At 47.6% G+C, this 20,173-nt stretch overlaps 2 protein-coding genes across 3 annotated transcripts in view; both read left to right on the forward strand.

Moving 5' to 3' along the window:
* The window catches only part of LOC139925031 (NLR family CARD domain-containing protein 3-like), a 92,192-nt gene that overhangs the window by 20,641 nt on the left and 51,378 nt on the right, over nt 1-20,173 (forward strand). The gene's annotated exons all lie outside the window — the stretch shown is intronic.
* LOC139912558 (protein NLRC3-like) overlaps nt 341-20,173 on the forward strand; it is a 20,638-nt gene continuing 805 nt past the window's right edge. The window contains exons 1-9 of one of the 2 annotated variants that reach the window (XM_078291864.1): nt 341-450; nt 832-945; nt 2,271-2,349; nt 2,523-2,748; nt 7,487-9,269; nt 9,365-9,538; nt 17,509-17,682; nt 17,874-17,920; nt 18,296-20,173. The exon at nt 18,296-20,173 is cut by the window's right edge and continues 805 nt beyond it. In XM_078291864.1, coding sequence (XP_078147990.1) covers nt 383-450; nt 832-945; nt 2,271-2,349; nt 2,523-2,748; nt 7,487-9,269; nt 9,365-9,538; nt 17,509-17,682; nt 17,874-17,920; nt 18,296-18,834 — 3,204 coding nt within the window. In that variant the 5' untranslated portion in view covers nt 341-382 and the 3' untranslated portion in view covers nt 18,835-20,173. Of the gene's footprint in view, nt 451-831; nt 946-2,270; nt 2,350-2,522; nt 2,749-7,486; nt 9,270-9,364; nt 9,539-17,471; nt 17,683-17,873; nt 17,921-18,295 lie in introns of both variants that reach the window. The other variant, XM_078291862.1, reaches the window with a different exon arrangement.

The raw sequence follows: 20,173 nt of genomic DNA on the forward strand, positions 1-20,173 counted from the left end.
CATAAAGGAGGGCAAAGGTCAGGGCTGCTGTGACCTTACAATATTCCTGTTAGCCTGGAACAATCATGTAAGAGAGAGTAGAATAAGAGTTGAGGAGAGAGAGAGGGGGATTTTATTTAGAGAGCAAATAGCATGAGGAGAGAGGAGAAATCACTCAGTGAGAAGAGGGCAACTTTATTATCATTATTATTATTATTATTATTATTATTATGTTGGTGTGCTGATACTTGTTGTGTTCAGACCTACCTGGTAGTTTCTGGGTATCCACCTGCTGCTGTGGCTGCTTCACTAAAAAGTGAATTTCCTGCCTTAGTGTTCTTCTTCTCTGTCTACCAGGATCCAGCAGGAGAGACCAGACTCTCCTCAACCCAGCTGTAAGTCCATGAAGAGCGACCAGTCAAAGGAAGGCTTTATTTATTTTAAAGATGAACACCATTCTTCTGAAAAGAAGTAAGTTGTTCCTAGCATTAAAATGTTAATGTATTCATGTTTTAACTATTACTTATGTAGAGAAGGTTTGCTGAGCATGCATGATCTTTATCAGCATCACTCTTCTTCACATACAGTAATATATTCACACGTGGGAGCTGCCCAGTATAACCAGTCTGTTCCTGTTAGACACTGGGAGCTGCCCAGTATAACCACAGTCTTCTAGTGGATCAATTTGGGTTTTCAGTTTCTTGTATAAAGGATCTTTGGAGGAAGTTGTGGAGGGAGGGAAGAGTGTTTCTCATTTTCTCTCCAGCAACTGTCAACCTGCTGGTCAAAAGCCGGTCTGTCTGACTGTTTTCTACCATCAGCTCTGCTTTGTCCATCCTGTGTTTCTATCAGGATCCAGCAGGACAGACCAGACTCTCCTGTACCCAGCTGTGTGTCCATGAAGAGTGGCAGGTCTATGAGTCCTCCTCTTGGCTTCAAACATGGACACCACTCTATTGATAAAAGGTAGAAATGTAAAACTGGTGATGAAAGCAGATGGGTTTGTTGTCATCAGACTGTCAGTCATGAGATATAAAATTGGTCTGGCCCTTCATACTGTTAGACAGTAAACACTCCTGTGTGATGGTGAGGAGCTTTGATCCTCTGTGTTTTCCAATGTTCCCACAACACCCCGATGTTTTGTATTGTATGTCAATATAACACACAGTGAGTTAGCTGGAGCAGCTTCATATCAGCCTTCTCCAAAACAACTGGATGGAAACCATTTCTTCAGAGTTCCAAAAAGGTAAAAAAATTATCATAAAATTACTCCAAACAGAAGAATCCAAGTGTTGTGAAGCCAAACGATCACACTGTGGGTCCAAAAGTCCAATATTCACCTCATTATCTCCCAGATTATCTCTTGTTCTGCATTATATCTTGTTATGCACTGCGCCAGCTGTCACAACAGTAGCAAGCAGATGCTGCCTTCAAATGCTGCAGAGAATATTGTAATTATGTGTAGAGCGTGCTTGAACGACCCAATAAAGTGATAAATACAAATGGAAAAGTTGAATTTTACTTGATACCCAAGATGGGACACTCTAACTCTGTTTAATTTCTAGGTGCCACACATATACAACAACCTTTAACCAATAAAGTTTGCAGCACAAAGTAGCTTTGTACCACTTGGTTTCTAAAATAGTCAACAAAAAGCAACTTTTGTTTCAGAGTCCATTTTGTTATTTCTGTCTAAAAAGTATTTGAATACACGACAAGTTGTATTTATGACTGTAAAACTCAGAAGTACGAGCTGACGAGGAGCACCTGAAGGCAGCAGGACTCTCTGCAGGGCACCAGAGCTCTGAGACTGAAGATAATCTAGGAGATAATGAGGTGAATATTGGACTTTTGGACCCACAGTGCAGTTTGGATTCAGAACTCTTGGATTCTGCTGTTTGAAGTAATTTTCTGTCATTTTTTTTACCTTTTTGGACTCTAAAGAAACGCTCTCCATTCACTCCAGTTGTTTTGCAGAAGGCTGATATGAAGCTGTGCCAGCTAACTCACTGTGTGTTATATTGACATACAAACTTCACCAGTGTTTCAACTGACATGAGGGGAGGAGATGATGACAACAATTTCATTTGTGGGTGAACTATTCCTTTAAGTGTCCATAACTGTAGAACCATGAAACATTTGAATCCTGTGCTCTTATATGAATGAGCAAATTCAAATAATGTATTTAAAGTGTGTGTGTGTGTGTGTGTGTGTGTGTGTGTGTGTGTGTGTGTCATAATATGACCTCATACGACCTATAACCTAATATCTGATGTTTTGTTTTTTCCCAGAGTGCACCAGGAGAGGTCAGAGGTTCCCAGCGGTCAGTCTGTCCAGGAGCATCAAACAGACCTGGACTCCATATTTAAGGTGTGTAAATGAACAACAACACCTTTTACTTCACCAACAAGTGAAATGCAAAACAAACATTCAGTCTCCATGCTGCACTCTTTAGACCAGCCGGCTTTCAGTCTATGATGGATCTGATGTTATGTTCCATGATTTTAGTAAGAAAGTTTAATTCATGTATTATTTTGTTCCAGCTGCTGGAGGTGAACATCGTCACCTTTGTGAAGAACGAGCTGAAAAGGTTCCAGAGGGCTCTGAGTCCAGATTACCCAGAATGCTTAGAGAGGCAGAGGGAGGATGAGGAGGTGGTGGACGGTGAGGAGGAAGAGCAGAGGAGGAGCAGAAAGGCTTTTCTGAAGATCACACTGCAGTTCCTGAGGAGAATGAAGCAGGAGGAGCTGGCTGACTCTCTGCAGAGCAGTAAGAGGCTTTTAACAGGTTTAACATGATGGAAAGGGGAGATGGTGGAAAATGGGAGATTTATGTCTGTTAGAGCCAGTTTTGTTTTTGTTTTCAAGACAATGATGCCACCTATAGGTGAAAGATTGGCAAAAGAATATAAGAGCAAATAACTTGCGGCGCCCCAGCTAATTCATTTGAATCAGGTGTGCAAGCCGTAGCTGGAAGACGCCGTCGAGCCACAGTTCTCAACCGCAACAAAGAAAGAAAGTAGAATATTTTGGCGGACTCTGTAGACATTATTCACCATAATCTGTGGTTTGGGTATGTTTAACACACAGAGTTATATCGTGTGCTTCTCAGGGTTAAGGAGGCACGGTCCCTTTAAGAAAGTCTGGTTTTCTGAGTCTGTCAGCTCGACGTATGTTGTGTTTTTGACCGTGAGGTAAATTGTCTTGCTCTGCGGGTTAAAAATAAATGACACACGAGTTGGTGTAGTCAACGAGATAAGTTGTCCGTCTCTGCATTCCTGCCACTTCTACACTGGTGACCCCGACGTTTGTCTGCTGGACGTTTCCAGTGACAGCTCTTCACGAACATGGCGACTAACGCAGTTTCCCTCAAACTACCAGAGTTCTGGGAAGCGTCGGCCTCGGCCTGGTTCGGCCAGACGGAAGCGCAGTTCGCGCTTCGGGAGATCACTGCGGACGCCACAAGGTACTTTTACGTGGTGTCGGCCCTCGGGAGTTCAACTGCATCCCAAGTGGTGAACCAAAACTCCCCCGCTGCAGGATAAATATGAGACACTCAAAGCCCATCTGTTGAGAGCTTTTGAACTTTCCGACGCCGAGTGGGCTAGCTGGCTCTTCTCTCTGCAAGGCCTCGGCGACAGCAAGCCATCTGAGCTCATGGACAGGATGCTGGATCTCCTGGGTGGGTACAAACCCGAATTCCTCTTCGTCCACCTGTTCCTGCGACAGCTGCCTTCCCAGGAACGGGCTGCCCTGGCCAGCACCGCCATCACTGACTGCCGTGCTCTGGCCGAGGAGGCTGATAAATTTTTCCTGGCTGGTCAATAACACTGCGCGGCCGCGCTGCTTCCTGCCCCAGCTCTTTCACCACTGCCTGGAGGCACAACGGTCGCTGCCATAGCAACAGCTCCTCGTCGGCGGCAGGACCCCGGCCTGTGTTTTTACCACGCACAGTTTGGGCCCAAAGCCAAGCGGTGCCAATCGCCATGCAGCTTCAGCGTGGCGGGAAACGCCGGGCCGGCGCTCAGTAGTGGCCCTGAGCATCGGCCGAACAGGCAGGCTGCTGTTCATCCAGGACACCATCTCCGGACGGCGTTTCCTGTGCGACACGGGCGCGCAGAGGAGTGTCCTGCCCGCATCGGGAGTGGACATCTTGGCCGGCGGACACGGCCCCCCCCATGTTAGCCGCTAACAGCAGCCCCATCTGCACCTATGACATGAGGTACGTGGCGCTGTGTTTCGGCTGACAGCGGTTTGGCTGGGACTTTGTCACGGCAAAAGTGTCCGTCTCCCTCCTCGGCGTGGATTTCCTATGCGCCTATGGACTGCTGGTGGATGTCAAACACCGCCACTTGATTGACGCTGTCAGCTTCAGTTCATACGCATGTACACTCAGCGGAGCAGACTCCATCAGACTGTCTAGCATGCTCTCCGCCACGGATGAGTTTCTCCGTCTTCTCGCCGAGTTCCCGGACCTCACACAGCCCACCTTCTCGTCATCCACCGCCAAGCACGGGGTGGAACACCACATTGCCACCACCGGCCCCCCAGTCTACGCCCGGGCCCGGCGCCTCGACCCGGCCAAGCTCGCCATCGGAGTTCGAGACTATGGAGCGCCTCGGCATCATTCGCCGCTCCAACAGCCCGTGGGCTTCACCCCTCCACATCGCCCCGAAGCCCAACGGCGGGTGGCGCCCATGCGGTGATTACCGCCGTCTCAACAACGTGTCGACGCCAGACCGCTACCCGGTTCCGCACATCCAGGACTTTTCCGCCCACCTGGCGGGGAAAATCATCTTTTCCAAAGTGGACCTCGTTCGTGGATACCACCAGGTGCCCGTCCACCCACTGGACGTCCCCAAAATGACGGTGATCACCCCATTCGGACTGTTAGAGTTCCTGCGCATGCCATTCGGCCTTAAGAACGCCGCACAGACCTTCCAGCGCCTCATGGACTCGGTGCTACGGGACCTGCCTTTCCTTTTCGTCTATCTGGACGACATCCTCATCGCCAGCACCTCCAAAGCGGAACACCTGTCCCACCTTCGGACTCTCTTTAAGCAGCTCAGCCAGCACGGGCTGATCGGCAACCCAGCCAAGTGCCAGTTCGTGCTGACCACCATCGACTTCCTTGGTCACCGCATCATGAAAGACGGGGCAGTCCCCCTCACGTCGAAGGTGGACGCCATCACGAATTTCTCGCGCCCGCTCACGATCAAGTCCCTGCAGGAGTTCCTCGGCATGGTGAACTTTTACCACCGCTTTATCCCCCAAGCTGCTCAACTCATGTGACCCCTGTATGAGGCTCTGAAAGGCAAGGCCCCCAAACACGCGGTGGACTGGTCCGCAGAAAGGGACAAGGCGTTTACGGACGCTAAGACTGCTCTGGCTAACGCCGCAATGCTGGCGCACCCGTCTCCTACGGCCCCGAACGCCATCACCACGGACGCTTTGGATTATGCCGTCGGCGCAGTGCACGCGCAGTGGGTGGGCGGTGCCTGGCAACCGCTCGCTTTCTTCAGCCGCAAGTTGCGCCCCAGTGAACGGAAGTACAGCATCTTCGATCAGGAGCTCCTCGGCCTCTTCCTCACCATTCAACATTTCCGTTTCCTGCTGGAGGGCCGCCAGTTCCCGGCGTTTGTGGACCACAAACCGTTGACGTTCGCCATGGCTAAGGTGGCCGAACTGTGGTCCGCCCGCCAACAGCGGCAGCTCTCCTACATTTCGGAGTTCACCACGGACATACAGCATGTCGCTGGCAAAGCCAACCTTGTCACCGACTGCCTCTCCAGGGCCATCGTGGGGGCCGTTCACTTGAGACTTGACTATGCTTGCATGGCAGCTGATCAGGCCGCCGACCCGGACGTGCAGGCTTACAGGATGGCTGTCACAGGGCTGCAGCTGGAGGACGTGGTTTTCGACGACGCCGGCACCACACTCCTGTGCGACGTCTCCTTGGGTCAGCCCCGGCCCGTCGTTCCCTCTGGGTGGAGACGGTGTGTGTTCGACGCCGTCCATGGCCTCTCCCACCCGGGCAAAAAGCCATCTATAAAGCTGGTGGCGGCCAGGTTCGTCTGGCACGGGTGAGAGACTGGGCTGGCACCTGCATGGAGTGCCAGCTCTCTAAAGTGCACCGCCACACCAAAGCCCCCCTGGCGCAGTTCCCGGTACCCGAAAGGAGGTTCGACCACGTCAACGTGGACCTGGTGGGCCCCCTTCCCCCCTCCCATGGTTTCACTTACCTCCTCGCCATGGTGGACAGGACCACTCGATGGCCGGAAGCCGTCCCGCTGTCGTCGACGACGTCCACTGAGGTGGCCCAGGCGTTCATTGGGTCCTGGGTCGCCCGGTTCGGCACCCCATCTGACCTCTCCTCTGACTGAGGCCCACAGTTTACGTCCGAGCTCTGGAACACAGTTGCAGAAGGCCTGGGGGTGAAGCTCCACCGCACCACCACGTACCACCCACAGGCCAACGGGTTGTGCGAGCGGTTTCATCGCTCCATGAAGACCGCTCTTCGGGCCAGCCTCAAGGATAGCAGCTGGGTCGACAGGCTCCCATGGGTCATGCTGGGCCTCAGGACCACCCCTAAAGAGGACCTCCAGTCCTCGTCTGCCGAACTGGTTTACGGCCAGCCGCTATGGGTCCCAGGGGATTTCGTCCCAAACACCACGGCTCCCTGGTCTGCAGCCCGCCAATGGGCCACGCTCTGGGACAACGCCAGTGTTTTCGCACCGGTCCCCACTTTGCATCACGGCCTTCCACGGTCTGGTTTTCTGAGTCTGACGTCAGCTCGACGTATGTTGTGTTTTTGAGCGCGAGGAAAATTGTCTTGCTCTGTGGGTAAAAAATAAATGACACACGTTGGTTTAGTCAACGAGAGAAGTTGTCCGTCTCTGCATTCCTGCCACTTCTACACTATAAACGAAATGAGTGTAAAGAAAGGAGTTATTAGAGAGAGAAGAACATTTTATTTGAGTTTTGCTCCTTTTGATTTCATTTGACATGTAAAGGCCTGTTTTATTTTTCTGAATGTATTTGAGTCATTATTTGTTCGGAACAAGCCAAATAATCCAAGCCAACAAGAACACAGGATCAACAAACTGTGAGTAGCCGACCTGCGTGTTGGAACTTTACGGCGTATAGTGGCTATAGTTTTAAATAAAAGAAGCCATGACAATGTCCAAACTCTGCTGTAAATCTAAACATTTGCCAAACGAGATCTATTCATTTCAAGATTGAAAGGTAAATGAGCAAAATCACTCTGGATAATCTGGTAAAATGATTAATTTGTTAATGTGAGTGTAATACGCTGAACACAGTGGTGCACACTGGGAAAAACACACTGAGCTGCACACACAGTCAGGACCTGTTTGTCCACTCACTAGTGATGAGCTGAAGAGATGCCATGGAGTGGAGATATATATACATTTACCAGGAAATGTTCACATTTCTCATGTTTACTGAAACATCTGCTCATTGATGTTATTTGTTCTTTGTTCTTTCAGAAACTCCTGCTGCGTGTCAACATCAACTCAAATCCAGTCTGAAGGAGAAGTTTCAGTGTTTGTTTGAGGGGATTGCTAAAGCAGGAAACCCAACACTTCTGAATCAGATCTATACAGAGATTTACATCACAGAGGGAGGGAGTGGAGAGGTCAATGATGAACATGAGGTCAGACAGATTGAAGCAGCATCCAGGAAACCAGCGAGACCAGAAACAACAATCAAATGTGAAGACATCTTTAAACCCTTACCTGGAAGAGATAAACCAACCAGAACATTGATGACAAAGGGAGTGGCTGGCATTGGGAAAACAGTCTTAACACAGAAGTTCACTCTGGACTGGGCTGAAGACAAAGCCAACCAGGATATACAGTTCACATTTCCATTCACTTTCCGAGAGCTGAATCTGCTGAAAGGGAAAAAGTACAGCTTGGTGAATCTTCTTCATCACTTCTTTACTGAGACCAAAGAAGCAGGAATCTGCAGGTTTGACAAGTTCCAGGTTGTGTTCATCTTTGACGGTCTGGATGAGTGTCGACTTCCTCTAGACTTCAAGAAGAACGAGATCCTGACTGATGTTACAGAGTCGACCTCAGTGGACGTGCTGCTGACAAACCTCATCAAGGGGAAACTGCTTCCCTCTGCTCGCCTCTGGATAACCACACGACCTGCAGCAGCCAATCAGATCCCTCCTGAGTGCGTCGACATGGTGACAGAGGTGAGAGGCTTCACTGACCCACAGAAGGAGGAGTACTTCAGGAAGAGATTCAGAGATGAGGAGCAGGCCAAAAGAATCATCTCCCACATCAAGACTTCACGAAGCCTCCACATCATGTGCCACATCCCAGTCTTCTGCTGGATCACTGCTACAGTTCTGGACCATGTGTTGAAAACCAGTGAGAGAGGAAACCTGCCCAAGACCCTGACTGAGATGTACATCCACTTCCTGGTGGTTCAGTCCAAACTGCAGAACATCAAGTATCATGGGAGAGCTGAGACAGATCCACTCTGGAATAAAGAGAGCAGGAAGATGATTCTCTCTCTGGGAAAACTGGCTTTTGAGCAGCTGGAGAAAGGCAACCTGATCTTCTATGAAGCCGACCTGACAGAGTGTGGCATTGATATCAGAGCAGCCTCAGTGTACTCAGGAGTGTTCACACAGATCTTTAAAGAGGAGCGTGGGCTGTACCAGGACAAGGTCTTCTGCTTTCTCCATCTGAGCATTCAGGAGTTTCTGGCTGCTGTTCATGTCATCGTCTCATTCATCGACTCTGGTGTCAATCTGCTGTCAGAACTACAATCAACCTCCAGAGACAAATCTCAGGTAAATCACCTCTACCAGAGTGCTGTGGACAAGGCCTTACAGAGTCCAAATGGACACCTGGACTTGTTCCTCCGCTTCCTCTTGGGTCTTTCACTGCAGACCAATCAGACTCTCCTACGAGGCCTGCTGACACAGACAGGAATTAGCTCACAGACCAATCAGGAAACAGTCCAGTACATCAAGAAGAAGATCAGGGAGAATCCGTCCCTAGAGAGAAGCATCAATCTGTTCCACTGTCTGAATGAGCTGAATGACCGTTCTCTAGTGGAGGAGATCCAACAGTACCTGAGATCAGGAAGTCTCTCCACAGCCAGACTCTCCCCTGCTCAGTGGTCGGCTCTGGCCTTCATCTTACTGTCATCAGAAGAAGAGCTGGACGTGTTTGACCTGAAGAAATACTCTGCTTCAGAGGAGGCTCTTCTGAGGCTGCTGCCAGTGGTCAAAGCCTCCAATACATCTGTGTAAGTGCATAGAAAACTGGATAGATTCAATATATGTTGTGAGGAGAGAAAGAAATATTTTCAATGTTTTTTTTTCATCACTAATTCTCCTTCAGGCTGAGTGTCTGTCAGCTGTCAGAGAGAAGCTGTGAAGCTCTGGCCTCAGTTCTCAGCTCCCAGTCCTCTAGTCTGAGAGAGCTGGACCTGAGTAACAACGACCTGCAGGATTCAGGACTGAAGCTGCTCTCTGCTGGACTGAGGAGTCCACACTGTAGACTGGAGACTCTCAGGTCAGGATCACTGTTACTGTTCAACAGACCATTTAAATTCTGCTTTACATGCACATTAATGTCAGTGAAAACACCTGACCTCTCATTTTCCTGCTGATGTGGTTTTTGAAACCAGCTGAGAAACCAACATTCAGCTCTACTTTCTATCCTCTGTGAGAATATTTCATTATTTCCTCTCCTCACTGCCTCTGTTGTTGAAACAGAAAATAAATTCAAATTGAGTCAAGAACTGAAATGAAAATACAAACCCGATCCTTGGGTCAACTGTTAACATTGGAGACAATTACAGTTTCTGCATTATCATAATTAATTTCAGAGCAGTGTACTAATGAGAAAATCCAACATGTAACTCTTTTTAAACAAGGAGTTTATACTGAGAGCTGGGATCTCTTTCTCAGAAAACCTGTACAAAATCATCAAGAGTAAAAATCAAACTATTAGTGCTGGGTGATATGGATGAAAATGTTATTACGATTAAAATGTTCATATCAGGTGATAGAGTTTTATCACAATATGTAAAATCACTGTTTCTGTCAAGTTTAAAGCATAATTTTTTCTCTTGAATAAAAGTTGAATAGATGAGAATGTCAGCTTTCATTTAAAACACTTCTTTATTGCTAGAATAAACCTAAATAAAACTAAAAATTAAACTAAAAATAAATAATAAATAAATAAATAAATAAAACGGACAACAAGCGGAAGTGAAAATGTCAGACTTATTTTTCAACACTATAAGCCTTATATAATCTTTAAATAAGAAATATAGCCACAAACGGCGATTGAGGGGTCCAAGCACAATTTGATAAGACAGACAGATAGACAAAACATTACAGAAGGTAGAAAGACACACAAAAACTGACATGTTGTGAAGATCAAACATGCAGTCTAATACCGGCTTTTGTGTTGGGCTGTGACTTCTGTCATGTTCTTCATTTCATTGCAACCACATTGTTGAAGTTATTCACAACGGCCAGACTTTATATTAGAATACATACCGCTTGTTCTTGACAACTAATGACTTCAGAAAGGACAAGCCTGGATTTGAACCCACAACTTTCCACACGAGAGGCAGACACTTTACCTACTGAGCTAAACTCCTGTTACAGGGTCATAGGCTGCAGCCTATGATTGACAGCACCAATCACTTTATAAAACATTGTAATACTCCCCATTAGCGAATAAAACAATACTAAGTCACATGGGCCAGAAAGCCGCTGCTGCACTGCTCTCTATGGGTTGAGAGGTCTGGCCACACCCCAATCAGTGATGCCAATCAGGTATTTTGCCATTGACGGATGATGTCAAACACCTGCTTTGAGTTTTCTGCACTGTGTGATTTAGTGTTGATTTACTTTTCATGAAACTTCAAAATGGTCACAGTTCATCAGGGACTTGAACACACAACCTTATAATCCAAAGACCAGACCTTTACCACTCTGCCAACTTCCACTTTACTGTGTGCCATAGTGGGGAAAACTGAGTAGTGGGTGGAGTTTGCAACCCACCTGCCAATTTTTGGTGTTTCTTGGTCTTACGGTTTTTGCTGCACAAACACTTTTAGCAGAGAAAAATAATAATAAAAATACATTTTCACAGGTTTTAAGTCACGAAAAAAGTGTTTCTTAAATAATTCAAAATGGCGGGCAATGCAATATGGTGGACATTGAAAGTGATATATGGGTTGGACTCGGCACATTCCAAAGAATCTAGGAACACAAGAATTTTCAGTCTACGAAACACGGTTCAGAAGTTATTGGCTAAAATGTAAAGTTGCTTGTTATAGCGCCACCATCTGGCCAATGTGCATGGGCTGCCTTGCCTGAGTAGTAGGGGGCCGTAGGAGCCCACCTGCCAAATATGGTTGCTGTAGGACTTACGGTTTCTGAGCTGCAGATACTTGTAGCGGAGAAAAAGAAAGAAAGAAAGAAAGAAGAAGAATTCCAGCAAATACAGTAGGGTTCCAGCACTATGTGCTTGGACTATTTTATTAATAATAAAACAAAGCAGTGAAAGCCCGTTCTTCCGGTTCTTCCAGTATGACCTGAATGCAGCAGAAACCCAGCAGCCAGACCGAAGTGCAGAAACAGAAACTCAAGACAAAGAATAAACTGAAAAGAGTCTTTACTTGCAAAATGGCGGTGAACAAGACAGCAAAACAAAAATCCAACTTTTCTTGGGCTGCGGTCGAATTGTCTTTTTTGCTTAGGAAGGTTCCTAACTGAGTGAAATGACCCGGAAGTACCTAAGTGGCAGCCATGATAAGAGCTGTTCAAATTCTCTACATGCTAAGGAAAGGTGCTTCAATGCTTCCTTACTTAGCTCCTTTAGCATAGGATACACTGGACCATCCTTTACGAAAGGAAAGGAGATAATGCCGTCCCACAATTCTTTGCGGCAGCAACGACGCACCATTCGGCCGTTCACGAAAACAAACGATCATGACCGACAAGGGACGCAGATCATCAAGCAAGTTACCGTTGCTTATTAAGCATTTTCCATCTTATGCCATAACTTGCTAATATGCTTATATGTTTTGAACTGTCAACAATATGTTAAACCCATAGAGGCGAACTATGAACGTTACGCTGCTGTTGTAAAATGATCAAAGTGAAGTTAACGTTGTAGCGTTACCTATGCAGAGTTTGCATTAGTTATTTCTTCATTCTGAGCGTTGTTGTATTGCCGGCCTTTAGGAATATCACTAATTCATTTGACTTCAGTCACAGATGCTGAAACCCTTGCCTTAATAAAGGCCTGAATCAGCCATAACAACTTCAAAGCACAATCAAGTCAACATTTCAAGGTGTTTACTGAGTTGTGTGGTGGTTCTTAAGCTATTATATGCATAGGCTTATAATCAGATCATAATCAGCATATTAACCATAACACAGAAGTCTGTCTTTCAAGAAAAAGGGATATGAGACGTTTTTAGCCAGATGATGTTTTTAATTCAACATGTTTGAAACTTAAGAATGATGATATGTACAGTAGTAGATTTGTAACATGTTATGCCTATCTTGCATGAATTTAACAATAATTTTCATACAATCATACTAATTGGGATTCATGTCGATAAATATGAGTGGACAGGAGGCTGAGCGTGAGCAACCATTCTCAATGTGACAACCCCTAACCCGTTTCACTTTTGTGACTGGTAGCCTATATTCCTTTTTTATTTCAATTCCAACCTTGGTGATGAAGCAATATTTTTCACTGGGTTGTCCACGTTTATATAGCCTGCATGAAACAACACAGTAAGAACGCACGGGGCGAAGTATCTAAGATGCTTTTAGTAGTCCATCTCCGGAACATTGTAGTTTCACACGGCAGACCCACGTCATTAACATCCGCTGTCGCATAATTACGCAGCCTAGTGTAAGTGCAGTCGGATTCTCTTAGCACCGCGTTGTCTTTTCCTAAGTCCTTATGAATTCTCCTTCACATCTTTCCTTGACCTCATTACGTTTTCCAACGAGGTCAAGGAAAAGTGGTTAGGAATAGGAGTTAGGACGTATTTTTTTGACTATTCGACCGCAGCCCAGGTATCTCAGGTCAAACAACTGGAGAACTCCAAGACTGAGCAAAGAGCAACTGAGGGAAGCAACTTAAATATCAAACCAAGACACAGGACAGAGGACAGGTGAACACAGTAAACTAATTAAACACAGGTGGCAACAGTTGAACCATAATTATTGGCAGCAAGCGGTCCGGGTCATGAACAGTTCAGTGGAGCCATCTAGTGGTGAACCGGGGCTGTGACAAGTAAACAGGGAAGAGAGTGAGCAATGCTAAGAAAGCATCAAATGGACTATTAGAACTGAAATGTCATGATAAGTGTTCAGTCACAACTATCTGAAGACGTTTAACTGCAGTGTGAGTGTTACTGTGTTTTAATCACTTTTTGGGTTCAACTGTTGGAGAGTGTGTTTGCTGTGTGTGTGTGTGTGTGTGTGTGTTGGACAGCAGCGCTCCTGTTTAACTGAAGCTACGTAAAACTCTATAGTGAAGGAAGTGATGAAGTTTGAACTCAATCGCCATGACAGCAAAAACTAGGAAAACAAGGTCCAGGTTGAAAATAACGGAAGTTTACATTGTAACCCAGGTTCTCTGAGTGGAGAGACTATCTCTTCACCCTACATATTCCATATGTACGGGGACTGACCCCCACGGGGGCAGCTGACGTGGATACTCTTTAAGACACATCACCTGTGGTGGCCACGCACTGATTAGCAACCCGTGGTTATATAAGCACCACACATGCGTGGCCTCTCCGGTTAACCTTGATTGGAACGCTTTTCGGAGCGGCTTTTAGCTGGAGAGATAGTCTCTCCACTCAGAGAACCTGGGTTACAATGTAACCTTCCGTTCTCTATCGTGTCGAGACTATCTCTCCACCCTACATATTCCATATGTACGGGGACTCTGTAAGACACACCGCGAGGAAACCAAGCAGACCCAGCTGCTCCTGCAGGAGCATGAAGCGGCAGTTGAGTTCGAATGAGACGTCACTGCCACCAGAGTCACCCATGTGCTCAAATAAAGGAACTATTTACAAATACACTATGTACACACCCATGACCTAGGCGCAAGACGCCACCAAGGCTTAGCTGGCCCTGCCAGATGCTAAGGCCAGCCGTAAATGGGTGGAAGGCCACCTAGTCTGCCAGGTTGCAAGGCTAGCTTTGAAAGAAAAAGACATCACTCCGAGCCAAGGTCTGTTCTTGTAAGAGCCGTGGTCCCGGAGGCACGGTATGTCAGGCCATGTACTACTGCACTGAGCCCAGCACACGCTCAGTGAATGGGGTGTCGGCTGCCACATTCATGCAGTAGAACCTGATAAAGGTGGACGGGGTCAACCAAGAGGCTGCCGTACAAATCTCTGATAGAGGGGCACCTCTCCATAAGGCCCACGAGGTAGCGAGGCCTCGCATGGAATGTGCACGCACCCCTGCTGGGGCCGGCCTGCCTGCCTTCTTATACGCCAGTTGGATTGCATCCACAACCCAATGAGACAGCCTAGTCTTGGAGACTGGTTGCCCAAGGAAGTTAGGTCTGTAACAGACAAAGAGCTGGTCTGTTGTCCTGTGGGCACGTGTCCGATGAAGATACACTGTTAAGGCCCTGACGGGGCACAACAGTGACTGCCCACTCAACCCTGCTTCACCGTCCTGAGGAGGGTGGAAAGGGTGCAGCTCAATAGACTGACTGGCATGGGACTCAGACCAGACCTTAGGGTGGAATGCAGGGTTTGGGTGCAGCACCACCCCAGCATCACCCGGCAAAAAGCGGCAGCATTCCTCATGCACCAAAAGGGCATGGAGCTCACCCATTCTTAGCCGACACAATTGCCAACAAGAACGCAGACTTGAGATAAAGCCATTTCAGCCCAACTGTTTCCAGGGGCTCGAATGGCTCATGCTGCAAGGCTGACAGCACCACCTCCAAATCCCATGGGGGGACAGCTGGCCTTCTGTGGTAGGGAGTAACCCTACGAGCACCTATAAGAAACTGAGCAATAAGGTCGCAACAACCCTCTGCCAGTTTCTGAGGCCCAACACGGGCTGCCTTTATGGCTGCCACCATTCCCGGAGGAACTGGAGGATGTCGCGTGTTGCACCACGATTGAAACACTCCCCAACGATAGGAATATGCAGCCCTAGTTGACAGGGTCTGGGCTCCTTGCAGAGTGCTAACCACAGACTGGGGCAATCCCTGTGGCTAGAAATTCGGCCCTCTCACGGGCTCAGGCCCAAAGCCTGAGCCCCACCTCTTCCACCTGGACTCTCTGTAGGAGTGGGTGCAGGAGGATGAAGGGAGGGAAGGCATACAGGAGGCCCTGTGGCCACTGATGTGCCATTGCATAGCTAGATAGATAGCCTGCAATTCCAGAAGATTGATGTGCCATGCTAACCAGGGTCCGTGCCACTGGCCGCTGATGCCTTTGCCCTCGTGGACAGGTCGGATGACACCACCTGGCGACGCAACACCGGCCCCAGTGCATTGCCCCGTGTTAAGTTGGCTGGCTGCTCCCACCAACAGAGAGCTACGCGCAGTCTGTGTGTCACCAACACTCTGGCTTGCAGATTTCTCTGTGGGCAAAGTCCAAGGCTCAGGAGGCAACGCTGCACTGGGCACATGTTTAGAAGAGCCAGGGGCACAATGTGTACTGTGGCAGCCATCAACCCCAAGAGGCGGAGGCACAATCTCCAGGTTAGCCTGGCCCCCAAACGGAACTGGGACAAGCAAGCCCTGAGGGCGGCTCTGTGGACTGTGAGGGCTGGAGCCTGCTCTTCCTCCTGTTGAGGCGCAGGCCTAGGTGCTCTAAGTGCTGCAGGAGCCGGGTCACATTGTTGCGGCACTGTTCCTCCAAGCAAGCACACACCAGCCAGTCGTCCATGTAATTAAGGATGCGAAGACCCTCCCGATGCAAGGGTCCCAGGACTGCGTCCATGCACCTTGTGAACGTGCGGGGGGCTAGCGATACGCCGAATGGGAAGACACAGAACTCGATGGTTCTGCCGTCAAAGGCGAACCTGAGGTAGCGTCTGTGTCCCTCCCATATTGGGATCTGAAAATATGCATCCTCTAGGTCAGTCGTGGCAAACCAGTTGCCTTGGAGGATGGCCTGTCGAACCCTCGGCACAGTCAACATCTTGCATCGTAGGGGTCTCAAAAACTTGTTGAGCCCTCAAATCCAAAATTGGTCTGAGTCTCCCATCTTTTTTGGGAATGAGGACCGTGACTGAGACAGCCAGAGGTGGCGCCTCACCATCCAGAGGGAGGCCATGGCCCAGCCAGTTGCCACTGCTTGCTCTTTCATCAGCTTAGCTAGGAGCAAGGACACCTGCTGCACCTCTGCAGTTAGGTCGGAGCCTCCCTCCTCCAACTGTTTGGCCAGCTGGCGCTGATACAAGGCTAGAATAGCCCCCGCTTCTTCATCATCAAAACGGGAGGCCCTCCGGCCTTGCTCCACTGGCATTTCGATTTCCAATGCCTCAGCGGCCCAAGTAATGAGCTGGTGATAGAGGGGAGGTGGTTGCTCCTGCTCCTGCTCCTCCTCTACCTGCTTCTCCACACATACCTGACCTAGGGGGAGGTCTTTGCCCTCTGAGTTAAACCCCAGGATGTCAATTTCCCCTTCATCCGACTCATCTGACATGGGGCGTACCAGATCCAGCTCCTCCTACCCTACCAGGGCGGAGGCGGGGTGCTGGGTAGCAGATGGGGCTGACCCTGTAGCCGCAGGAGAGGGCATTGCCAACCCTTTCCTGACAGCCACAACCAGGGTATGAGGTGATTGAGACTCTACCCCCACTTGGTCATTCCAAACCACTACTCTTGGCTGCTTTGCCTGCTGCAGCTGCCCAATGAGAGCGGATTTCACGTGAGACAATGGCTATGCAAGCAGACCAGCAAGCCGATGCCACAAGCTGCCACGCTTTCACCAGCCTGTGTAGAAAGGACAATGCAGCGATCCAGAGAGGGGCCCATAGACCAGCTCTCCTACTCACTAGGTAAGCGGACAACGCTGATGTCAAAACACACACGCTAAAACATGCACAACTCAAATGCCAAGATACACACACGTCTGACTGCTTGACCGTGGAAATCAAGGTATCGGAGAGGCCATGCATGCGTGGTGCTTATATAACCATGGGTTGCTAATCAGTGCCTGGCCACCACAGGTGATGTGTCTTAAAGAGTATCCACATCAGCTGTCCCCGTGGGGGTCAGTCCCCGTACATATGGAATATGTAGGGTGGAGAGATATACAGAGGAACTCTGCTGTGGTCGTTATTGAATGTTATCAAGCTGATTTTATTTTGAAATCAAGGAAAATTGAACCGAGATAATTATCAATATCGTTTTATAACCCAGTGCTACAAACTATACATCACTGGAAGAAAATGCAACAATACGTATCTGTTTGCAGCTTTTGTGTGTGTGTGTGTGTGTGTGTGTGTGTGCAGGCTGGCAGGCTGTCTGCTCACAGAGGAAGGCTGTGCTTCTCTGGCCTCAGCTCTGAGCTCCAACCCCTCCCATCTGAGAGAGCTGGACCTGAGCTACAATCATCCAGGAGCCTCAGGAGTGAAGCTGCTCTCTGCTGGACTGGAGGATCCACACTGGAGACTGGACTCTCTCAGGTATGGAGAGGCAACGTCTGCTAGAAGGCTGAGAGTCACACACATTTTCTCTGTCACACTGAGAAGATGAGGAATGCTGTTTAATGTTTAATGGAGGATATGAGTGGAAATCCTTCATATTGAAGGTTATTAAATGTCCATGTTTCCATCATCAAAGAGAATCTGCTGATCTGACTTTGTTTATTCCCCAGTGTGGACCATGGTGGAGTGCAGTGGCTGAAACCAGGTCTGAGGAAGTGTAAGTGTGTATTTAGTTTGATTCATGAAAACAAAGCAACACACATTCAACTACTGAGATAGAAAGTCCATCTACACCACAGTATGTGACGTCCATTCATTCACATCCTACTGAGAATCAGGATGATGGCTGACATCATGTGACATCATCAAACTGCTGAGAAATTAATTATCAAACTGTCACTAAATCAATAAATAAACAGAACAGGTTAGATGAGATGAGATTAGATGAGACTCCCTGTATGTCTTGTATGTGGCTGACCTGAACAAAATGAATTTCCACATGTGGACAATAAAGGCATTCTATTCTATTCTATTCTATTCTATTCTATTCTATTCTAAGCTGCTGCTGTATTGAGTCTTGTTCTCTCATCAGATGCCTGTGAACTCACACTGGACCCAGTCACAGCACACAGAAACCTCTTCCTGTCTGAAGACAACAGAAAGGTGACACTGGTGAGAGAGGAGCAGCCATATCCTGATCACCCAGAGAGATTTGACTACTGGAAACAGCTGCTGTGTAGAAATGGTCTGACTGGTCGCTGTTACTGGGAGGTGGAGTGGGAAGGAGAGGTTGCTTTAGGAGTGACTTACAGAGGAATCAGAAGAGGAAGGAGTGATGACTGCAGGCTTGGATGGAATGAAAAGTCCTGGAGACTGAACTGCTCTGGTGTTCGTTACTCTGTCTGTCACAACAACAGAGCAACAAACATACTTCCCCCCTCCTCCTCTGACTCTAACAGAGTAGCAGTGTATCTGGACTGGTCTGCTGGCTCTCTGTCCTTCTACAGAGTTTCCTCTGACACACTGATCCACCTCCACACCTTCCACTCCACATTCACTGAACCACTCTATCCTGGGTTTGGGTGCTGGTCTGAGTCTGGGTCTGGTTCCTCAGTGTCTCTTGTCAGATAGAGGAGGGAGAGAGAAACACTCACACTGCTGACCAAAGACAGCTGCTGAAAAGATAGTTCAGTCTGTACAGGATCACACACACACACACACACACACACACAAACTTAAATCTTAAAGGAATAGTTCACCCAAAAATGAAAATTCAGTCATTATCTACTCACCCCCATGCCAATGGAAAGTCGGGTGAAGTTTCTTAGTCCACAAAACAGTCCTGGAGCTTCACAGCAAATGGCGTTGCAGCATTCTCCTAAACAACCGAAGTTGCTGGGGACTTGTCTTAAAATGTAAAAAAACAACCGAAAAAAACCCATAAAATGGCTCCATACAGCTCATCCAGTGTAATCCAAGTCTCCGGAAGCCCCGAGATACCAAGTTGACTTGAAAAGACGTCATTTACACCCTTTTTTTTGCCGAAATCTTCACTGTAGCCACTGAGCTCAAAGCCGCTTTCACGTTAGCGCGCACCTCGTCTGAAGTGGGTGCACAAGCTCGAAGGCGCGTTCCTTTAACTTAAAGTGGGAATATTAACATTTTCATAGGTTTACTGCTCATTTCATTGTAAACAAACATGATCCATCACTGTAAACAGAGTGGATTGTATGTGAACGGTAACTGAACAGAGTTTTAACTTCACATGGACAACAACAAACATATTATTTGGAAAATGAAATGAATCAGATATTTAACTAGACAGAATCAAGTTATTGTTTTTCATGTGAGTCAGTTATTGATGAATGAATTAAGGTCTTCAGAGAAAGACACCTGTGCTGTTTTTTTTTTTTCCTTTTCTTTGCCCATAAATTGTGCAGTGTTAGCTGGTGTTTCAAAGCAAATATCCTGTGAATTTATTTATATTTTATATTTTGGTTTGATTTATTTATTTATTTCTGAATGTTGCTGCCTGTCTTATGGTCCTGTAGATTTATGATACAGCCTGATGTTGCCTATGGTTCATCTGCATGGTAGTTTATCATTCTGTTAAACTCTGAGTTGGGCCTCTATGTGAATGCTGAACTTGGATTATGGCACAAGGGACAGTGACATCATATCCTGTGTATTGATAAAATATTACTCCGCTCCATGTATCAGACACATGCAGTTAATGGTCATTTTGATGGAAACATTTAGTGTAAAAAATGTGAGCAGTTGGTAAAAACTGTGTCAGTTATAAAGCAGTTAACTCTGAGAGAGCAGTGGGAGGAGCAGAGCTGCAGCTGATCCTCTCAGCTGAACCTACAGAGGTTCATGCTCTGAAGATGGAAAACCTCCTGGCTGTGAATCACAAAGACACGACACTTAACATGGACTTTTACTTCTGATGCTTAAAGTGCATTTAATG

Source organism: Centroberyx gerrardi, chromosome 3 (assembly GCF_048128805.1).
Source record: "Centroberyx gerrardi isolate f3 chromosome 3, fCenGer3.hap1.cur.20231027, whole genome shotgun sequence".
Lineage (NCBI taxonomy): Eukaryota > Metazoa > Chordata > Actinopteri > Beryciformes > Berycidae > Centroberyx > Centroberyx gerrardi.